This window comes from Carya illinoinensis, chromosome 2, assembly GCF_018687715.1.
Source record: "Carya illinoinensis cultivar Pawnee chromosome 2, C.illinoinensisPawnee_v1, whole genome shotgun sequence".
In the NCBI taxonomy this organism is placed as follows: domain Eukaryota; kingdom Viridiplantae; phylum Streptophyta; class Magnoliopsida; order Fagales; family Juglandaceae; genus Carya; species Carya illinoinensis.
This window is the reverse complement of record NC_056753.1, coordinates 35,007,015-35,015,305: the sequence shown is the minus strand read 5'-3', so window position 1 is coordinate 35,015,305 and position 8,291 is coordinate 35,007,015. Positions and strand designations below refer to the sequence as shown.

At 35.4% G+C, this 8,291-nt stretch overlaps 1 protein-coding gene across 2 annotated transcripts; it reads left to right on the top strand.

The window, feature by feature from the left end:
• Nucleotides 1-339: 339 nt before the first annotated feature.
• On the top strand, nucleotides 340-5,827 carry LOC122301311 (MLO-like protein 6). 2 transcript variants are annotated; one of them, XR_006240166.1, is made up of 16 exons: nucleotides 340-674; nucleotides 1,054-1,111; nucleotides 1,246-1,487; nucleotides 1,738-1,854; nucleotides 1,963-2,023; nucleotides 2,661-2,749; nucleotides 2,944-3,018; nucleotides 3,223-3,317; nucleotides 3,468-3,517; nucleotides 3,642-3,682; nucleotides 3,821-3,994; nucleotides 4,166-4,201; nucleotides 4,337-4,404; nucleotides 4,553-4,613; nucleotides 4,823-5,396; nucleotides 5,668-5,827. XR_006240166.1 is itself a non-coding variant. In XM_043112559.1 (15 exons), the coding sequence occupies exons 1-15, from the start codon at nucleotides 549-551 to the stop codon at nucleotides 5,288-5,290; spliced, it is 1,761 nt and encodes a 586-aa protein (XP_042968493.1). In that variant the 5' UTR covers nucleotides 340-548; the 3' UTR covers nucleotides 5,291-5,464. The 2 variants fall into 2 exon arrangements, 1 of the variants encoding a protein (XP_042968493.1); XM_043112559.1 differs by lacking the exon at nucleotides 5,668-5,827 and having other exon boundaries at nucleotides 4,823-5,464.
• The last annotated feature ends 2,464 nt before the right edge of the window (nucleotides 5,828-8,291 follow it).

Genomic DNA, 8,291 nt, shown 5'->3' with positions numbered 1-8,291 from the left:
ATTTTTAATTTTTTTCTTATTTTAAATATATAATATATAATAATAGAAAAATTTAATTAATTTAAGATAGCAACTATTTACATGCGTACGTGGTTTTTTTTTTAGTTATTGTTTTGGGAATGGACGTCAATTATCCGTTTAGCTAGCCAATGGAATTGCGTGTGAAGAATAATTTCTTGATATATAATAATAATTTTGAATGCAACTCTGTCACCACATAAGACTGACATGATCTAGCTTTGAATATGTCAAACAGTCAAAGTATCCTATCAAGTAACTCATCTTCTCGGTGGACCTCCACTCAGACTTTCATATATCGATCCTGTATATAAATAGCAACAACTCGATCTCCTCCCTCAAACGTCTTATTTCTAGAGAAAAACTCACAGACCCGAGCTGCAATCCTTTTTTGTGGGGAACTTTTAAAGGTTGCCCACATCATCATCTCTGTACGTAATCTCTTTAATTATTGTTTCTTCGACGTTTGTTGTCAAACTTTCTCAGAGTTCTGCATCGACCGAAGGATCAGTACTAGTACTGATCTGATCATGGCCTCCGAACAAGAGTATGAGCGGACAATGGAGGAAACGCCTACATGGGCTGTGGCTGCGGTGTGCTTCGTGTTGATTGCTATTTCAATCTTTATCGAGTATATTCTTCATGTTATTGGACATGTAAGCTTTATCTCTTTTTGTAATTAATTAGAATCCCACTAAACTGGAAAAAAAGAAAAAGAAAAAGAATACTTGTTTCAGTAGAGTTTCAACGCGATGCTTAAAATTTTTCAACATAATCATCTAATTTTCGTCTGCATCCATTGTTCATGTAACAGACTTCTAGAATATCGAAGTTTTGTTGGTTTGAGCTAACTATGTCTTTACTTCGAGCTTTTAACCATAACTCGAAAAAAGAAAAAAGAAAATTCCTATCCGAAGTTTCATTAAATCTGCTTCTTTCTTGAAGACGTTTCTGATGGCCGACTAATTTTGTTAATTCCCTCTTTTTGTCTGTATCATTTGTCTTGATTGCTGAAATTCTTGCATCCTTTTACAGTGGCTGAAAAAGAAACACAAGCGAGCTCTTTACGAATCCCTTGAAAAGATCAAAGCAGGTAATTTACATTCAGATGATGATCATTGCGTTTCCTTGAAACAGGTCATGCAAGTCTGTTTATGATCAATATAGCAGCCCAGCTAATTAACCATTTTTATTTCTTGTGTTTTTTTTTTTTTTTCTTTCTGTCAGAGCTTATGCTGCTGGGATTCATATCCTTGCTTCTAACAGTGTTTCAAAACTACATTTCTGATATATGTATATCAAAGAGTGTCGGAGCCACCTGGCATCCATGTAAAAATGGGTCGAAGAGTAAGTCGAAGGAGGAAGTTTCTGATGAGATAAGTGGCCGTAAACTACTTCAATTTCTGGAATCTGACTTCGGTGCACGGCGAAGATTAGCTACAAAAGGATATGACAAATGCGCAGAAAAAGTAAGCTCCATGGACCATAATTCTCAGTTTAGTCGACGTTTACTCTTTTGTTGCAAACGGTACTGCCAGTTTAGCTAGTTTTCATTGCAAATGGCCGTATTCTTTTCTGTCTGATCTCTTGGCTGGAATACAAACAAGTTATCTATCACAGATTTAAAGATAAGAAATTACCACTTGTCTTAAAGGTTTAAACAGAAAAGAAACGATTAAAAGTTGTAGATTATGGTGATGAACTATTTGAATTTGGCAGGGAAAAGTCGCTTTGATGTCGGCGTATGCGATTCACCAGCTCCACATATTCATCTTTGTGTTGGCTGTTTTTCATGTGCTTTACTGCATCATCACCTTGGCTTTGGGCAGAACCAAGGTACGTAATTTAGTTAATACACGATCATCATCATCATCATCATCACCACCTAATTATTGGCTCCGGATCGATCTCCAAATTACATATTCTTGTTCGATCGGATTGCAGATGAGAAAATGGAAGGTTTGGGAGGATGAAACAAGAACACTTGAATACCAGTACACTAATGGTAATTAAAGTCTTTCAAACTTTCAAATTTAATTTTGTCTCCCGTGATTTATGGCGTACTCTGTAGTATATTTTGTTTGAAAGCTACTGTATGCAGCATGCGCCACACTAGGCCGCTTGCTAAAGTCTAAACCGGCCAACTAATGATCTCTCTCTCTCTCTCTCTCTCTCTCTCTCACATATTTTATTTTTTTTAATTTTGTCACGAATAAAATAATAAAGTATTATTTGCTGTCATGGAAGTCAATATCATTGATTTTCCTTTTTTTTACTTAAATTATAATAAACAAAGTGTAAAATTAATTAGATGTCGCTCGTGTATAATGGACTTGGTCATATGAGTACTTGCTCCGATCCACATGAAGTCATGCATGATTGTACTTCTCTTTCTTTGATAATGCTATTAAAACAACGAATGCATGCAAGCAGTCAAATGTCATGAATTATTCATTGGATCCGTTTAAATACATATGAATTATATTAGATCATGACTGCTTTATTTTTTTATTGATCGATCGGAGGATAATTAGGATTCTTTTAATTATAAGAAAATCTTCCATCAGAGAATTTTATATTTATTTTTATGTTGATGATGATGATCTGCTTATCAAATCATATATGACTTCTTTATAACGCAGATCCAGATAGGTTTAGGTTTGCGAGGGATACATCATTTGGACGAAGACATTTGAGCTTCTGGAGCAAGTCAACGGTTTCCCTTTGGATAGTAAGTAGTAGTGCTGCATGCATGGATTAATATTATATACATATATACGTTTCTATATGCTTAAAATTACTTGATTGAATACTAGAAAAGGGTCACCAGTACTAATCATCTTCTGACTGACTCCTCTATATATATATATATATATATTATATACAGCTCATGTTTAATTAAAGGCTAATTTCCTTCTATTTTAGGTGTGTTTTTTCAGACAATTCTTCAGGTCAGTTACCAAGGTTGATTACCTCACACTGAGACATGGGTTTGTCATGGTAAGTTTAACATGATATAATTAATTAAACAGATTTATTTACACCAAATATATATATATATATATATATATGCATGCTGGCTAGCTTTTCTGTACATCCATTTGTTAATATTCCCGATGATCTTAAGGGATTCCATATTCACGTTAATGATAAATATTAATGTTATGTACAGCTTATATGTATATGTCATGACTTGATCATCAGGCACATTTGGCACCCGAAAGTGAAACGAGATTTGATTTTCAGAAATACATCAAGAGATCACTTGAAGAGGATTTTAAAGTAGTGGTGGAGATCAGGTTGGTAGTATATATATAATATATAGTACTGTTAATGAAAATAAATTAATCGTTTGCATCTTTGGCTGATTTTCAATTATCTTGCGCGCAGGCATATATATATGCATGGATTAATCATGCTAACCTTAATTACTTTTCATGCGCATGCAGTCCTATCATATGGTTCTTTGCGGTGTTATTCCTCCTCTCCAACACTTACGGTAAGCTATATATATACATTGTAGTTAATCTTTTTAAGCGATTATGATGATGATTTTGATAATTAACAACTATATACTCATCATGACTAAGAAATTAATGTTTCTAATTTGTATATATGGACAGGATGGTTTTCTTATCTATGGCTACCGTTTGTCCCATTGATTGTAAGCCACAAAATCAGAAACACATTCTTAATTCTTAGTTTCAAGCCCTTTTGCTTGCACATTTTTTGGGTCCTCGACATACATACGTTTGATGAAAAATCATGAATTAAGTGCTTAATTTGTTTGTGAATTTTACAGATAATCCTGTTGGTGGGGACAAAGTTACTTGTGATCATTACAAAAATGGGGCTAAGAATACAAGACAGAGGCCATGTGGTTAGGGGTGCACCTGTGGTGCAACTAGGCGATGACCTCTTCTGGTTTGGACGCCCTCGCTTCATTCTCTTCCTCATTCACTTTGTTCTATTTCAGGTATTAATATATATATATATATATATATTAATTTCTCATATATCCCAAACTAATATATAATTACTTGCATATCATGTACTTATAAATTAGTCTATATGTATTAAACTAGCATGATCGTGATCATTTTGCTTTTGGTACATAATTATAATTTGTGATTTCTTTTAATTGCAGAATGCATTTCAACTGGCCTTCTTTGCATGGGGTGTGGTAAGCTAGCTGCCTTGATTTGATTTCCATATATTCCAAAGTGCTCTGTAAAATTGCTTCAAATATTCAAAGTCCCAGGCCATATATATGATTTAATTTCATGTCGTATGCATTTTTCTTAATCTCTTTGATCAGTATGCATTTGGCGCGAACAATTGCTTCCATAAGCGCACTGAAGGCATTGTCATCAGAATCTCAATGGGGTGAGTACGTTTCATGTCGCCCGCACAAATATGTACAGACTATTGAAATCCCCTTAACTCGTCTATCATTAATTACCGATCGAGTTGATTAGGGATATAATATTGCTAATTTAACTCTAAACGATCATGTCATTTTCTTGATCTTCAGGGTCATCATACAAGTTGTATGCAGCTATGTGACTTTGCCTCTCTATGCTCTAGTTACTCAGGTGAGAAAATGAAATCAAGCAACAATCTCCATCCATCCTTTTGATCTCATCAACTTCTTGATATATATTTATATATACTGAACTATTCAATTCAGAAGAAAACTTCAGTTTGCCATTAATATAATTATTAGTACCATGCATGCAGCGAATTACGACCATATATATATATATATATATTATAGTTTTTATGACTGATATTATTAATGCAGATGGGTTCCACCATGAAATCCACCATTTTCGATGATCGAGTGGCAACAGCATTGAAAAGCTGGCACCACAAGGCCAAAAAGAACGCGAAGCAAAGCCATCATTCTGAGATGAATTCACCATTTTCAAGTAGGCCTGCAACTCCCACACACGGGATGTCCCCAGTTCACCTCCTGCATAATTATCACCATAGCAGCCTTGACAGCTTGCATGCATCCCCGAGAAGGACGACCAATGTTGTTGAAAATGATCACTGGGACATAGAAGAGATCCCATCAACAAGGAACCGAAGTGATGGGGTTGATGATCATTCTGATCAGTCGTCGAGTAGGCACTCGGATCAGCAAGCTCAGAGGCCAATTCAGGAGCCAATAATAATTAGCAGCTCATCGCAATTGCCTCCAGGACCAGGAGCCATTCGTACTCAGCATGAAATCGAAATGAATACTTCTGATTTCACATTTCGTTAATTTTAAGGAGATTGGATCATATATAGGAGATTTATAATGTTGATAACGTACGCGTACCATTGTGTACATTTTTCTGTAAATGAGAGCAGCAACAATGGCATGTATGGTAATTGATTCAAGCATTTTGCAACGCTTCTGATCCCTTATCTTAACCTAAATTTTCTTTTCAAGATTTGACTGTTCCATTAAACATTGTCGTTGAACATTTAATTTAGTGGCGATCCCGCCGCCAGCACATGATTTGATCTGACTTACAGCGTTGAAATTCTCCCTACAAAACTTGCATTTATTTGGCCGACCAAAATAAAAGGCCGCATATATTGACCTAATTGCAATTATATGTATCTAACTCATATTTTTTTTTTTTGAAAAATTAGGCATACTTGGGGAGGCCCCGTGCACGTACGGCGTCCAGGGTGTTTTACTGAAACGAAACGTTTCATGGATCAATCCCTCAATCACGTTCTTCACCAACACAACTTCATGAAACGGTGCATTTCAATGAGGATGAAAAAAGGGGCTAGCCCTATGATAATGACTCAAGTAGAAGACCTTTTCACCATCACCCTCTTCCTATTTTAATATTATATTGTGATTATTATTACTATCTATAATTTTATTCATTATTAGTATGATTATAATTTAAAATATAGTACTTTAGTCATTATACTTTAATAGATAGGGTTAAATTTTATCTAAAATTAGACCGAACTGGACTTATTACACCCCTAATTCCAACTCAACAATAATCATTTTTCCCTCCATTTTTCTTTTAGAAATTCTATATAGAAACTTTATACTACATGGCACTTCTACTTAATCCTATCTAATCAATATATGATTTGTTATTTTTATTAACTTCTACTTATTTTTTTATTTTTTAGTTATTTTGTTCTTTTACCAAATGTTTAGAATACGGATAATATAAGTAGAAGAATTTAATAATTTAAGAATAATAAATCTAAAAAAAATTATAAAAAAAAAAAATATAGTGTGTGATATGTAGAGATGATAAATAGCAAAACTCATCGGAATAGGGAAACTTAGTACTAGCATCTATATGTGCCGCTGTGAGTCACTGAAAACTTAACCGCAGATCATGCAGGCCGGAAAGCCAATTCACTGAATACCAGTACTCAATAAAACGTACTTCTGTAAGTAGAATTGTCTCGTTCCAGAAACATGTTTTTACAAGTATGCATGCCAAATGGTCAACACAACAATTGAAAAGAATGCGTAAGAACACGCGGTGACACTTCTTTGGTATCCCTACCTATATCTCGTGCAAGAAAACAGACGATTCAAGGGCATTTTGTACCATGAGAATTATAATCCAAGGCAAAAATATGTACGGTTGAACCTTCTTCCAGAATCCACGCAATTAAACATTTTCTATAGTCTTTTCGTGCCCCTTCTGCACTGCTTGCAGTGGCCAACCAGTCAGCTGCCAGTCGTTCTTCAAGTGCTCGAGCTCCCCTTTCTCTGCCAAGCATAATTGCAAGCCAAATTATATAACATGATCACTGCTCATGCATGCACTCTAAGCACTTTTATTTACATCATACAACAATGAATATTACCTCCTTCGAGATGCCTCAATGGGATCAGAACCTGGTAACGAGGCACCACCCAGCGTGTTACCCTGGGCTTCATTAGAAGCTTCAGTTCTCCCATAGAGCATTTGATGAAATATAGATGCAATGGGATCAATGACCGGTCTGCATTCCAATCTTAGAGAGAGAGGGTGTGTCATGAAAGCACTTTTGAGAACCTTCATATCGTGAGCTAAATAGATGCTAAACAAAAGAAAATGCTATATTACCTCAAAAAGTTCAGGGAAAAACGTCGAGAATGAAAAATCATCACTCAGATCGCCCTTAAGATTTTTTTCGGGTTTTCTCTGCCAGTATCTGAGGTAAATCCAGCTCATATATGTGCCAAATATTAAGGTTGGAAGATATCTCATAGACTCAAGTGTGAAGAAGCTAACAGCAATAGAGAACAACAGGGTAAGAGATGGTAACCACTGCAGAAATTTATATTGAATGATTTTTTAACGTGTGGTCCTATTTAAGGAGCATTTGTATAAAAGGATCAGACCTCAACTTTTATCTTCAACAGCGGCAGCTCTTCGTCGGGAATTATCTGCTTGATGCCAACCAAGAACCTTGAAAGAATCCCATGGAATACAGAAAGTGGCATGTAACTAGCACAAGAAAAAATTGAAAAAAAATGAGAAATTGCCAAGGATGAGACAGAATTGATTAAAAGGTGTGAAACACAGAGACAAGCATAAGACAAGATCCAATAGATGAACTAATGAGGGGATTGGTGGTTGCACACCAGTCCAATTCAATCCAAGTGCAATTCACTATTAAATTGTAATTCAAATATACATTTTGTTTTCTGTAATAGTAACTTAAATATACTGATAGCACAATTTAGCTGCCAATAAGTCAATAGGGAAGGAGAAAACGCTATTGAAGATTCAATATGATTTTTTCTTCAATCAGAAACCAATGGTGTGTTAAAGAACGATGGAAGGTGAGGACTGAAAAGTGAGGGAAGTTGACCAAATAGGAAGAGGGTAAAGACAAGCAGATGCACAAAGATTTTTAAGTACTTTTAGGTAATTTTCCTGCGTTCTAAGGTAGTACAAGGTGATAGCAGTAATGAAAACGCATACAGAAGTCAGAAAGTTAACTACAAAGATGAACTTCAAGAATTCCCGAGAACCCCATATGGGCTCAAGTAACTTCCCAATGAAAAGGAGTCCAAGTGTGCTGGCAACCACCTACAAAACAAGTGTGACCTGATTTATTACTTTATACATAAGGGAACTTAAGGTAATATGATTAGTACACTATGAAGAAACTGTCAATAGCAACATAAGTGCAAACCCCATGCAGTGATTGTTCAACATAACCGGCTGTTATGAGGTTCCAAACGAAGGGAATTGTCCTGAAAAAGAGAAGTTAAGGCAGAAGCAAAGATTCTGAAC

Coding starts and splice junctions, on each gene's coding strand:
- LOC122301311 (XM_043112559.1), top strand. CDS start 549: ATGGCCTCCGAACAAGAGTATGAGCGGACAATGGAGGAAACGCCTACA. Junction 2,024..2,660: donor TGAATACCAGTACACTAATG/GTAATTAAAGTC, acceptor TTTATAACGCAG/ATCCAGATAGGTTTAGGTTT. Junction 2,750..2,943: donor CAACGGTTTCCCTTTGGATA/GTAAGTAGTAGT, acceptor CTTCTATTTTAG/GTGTGTTTTTTCAGACAATT.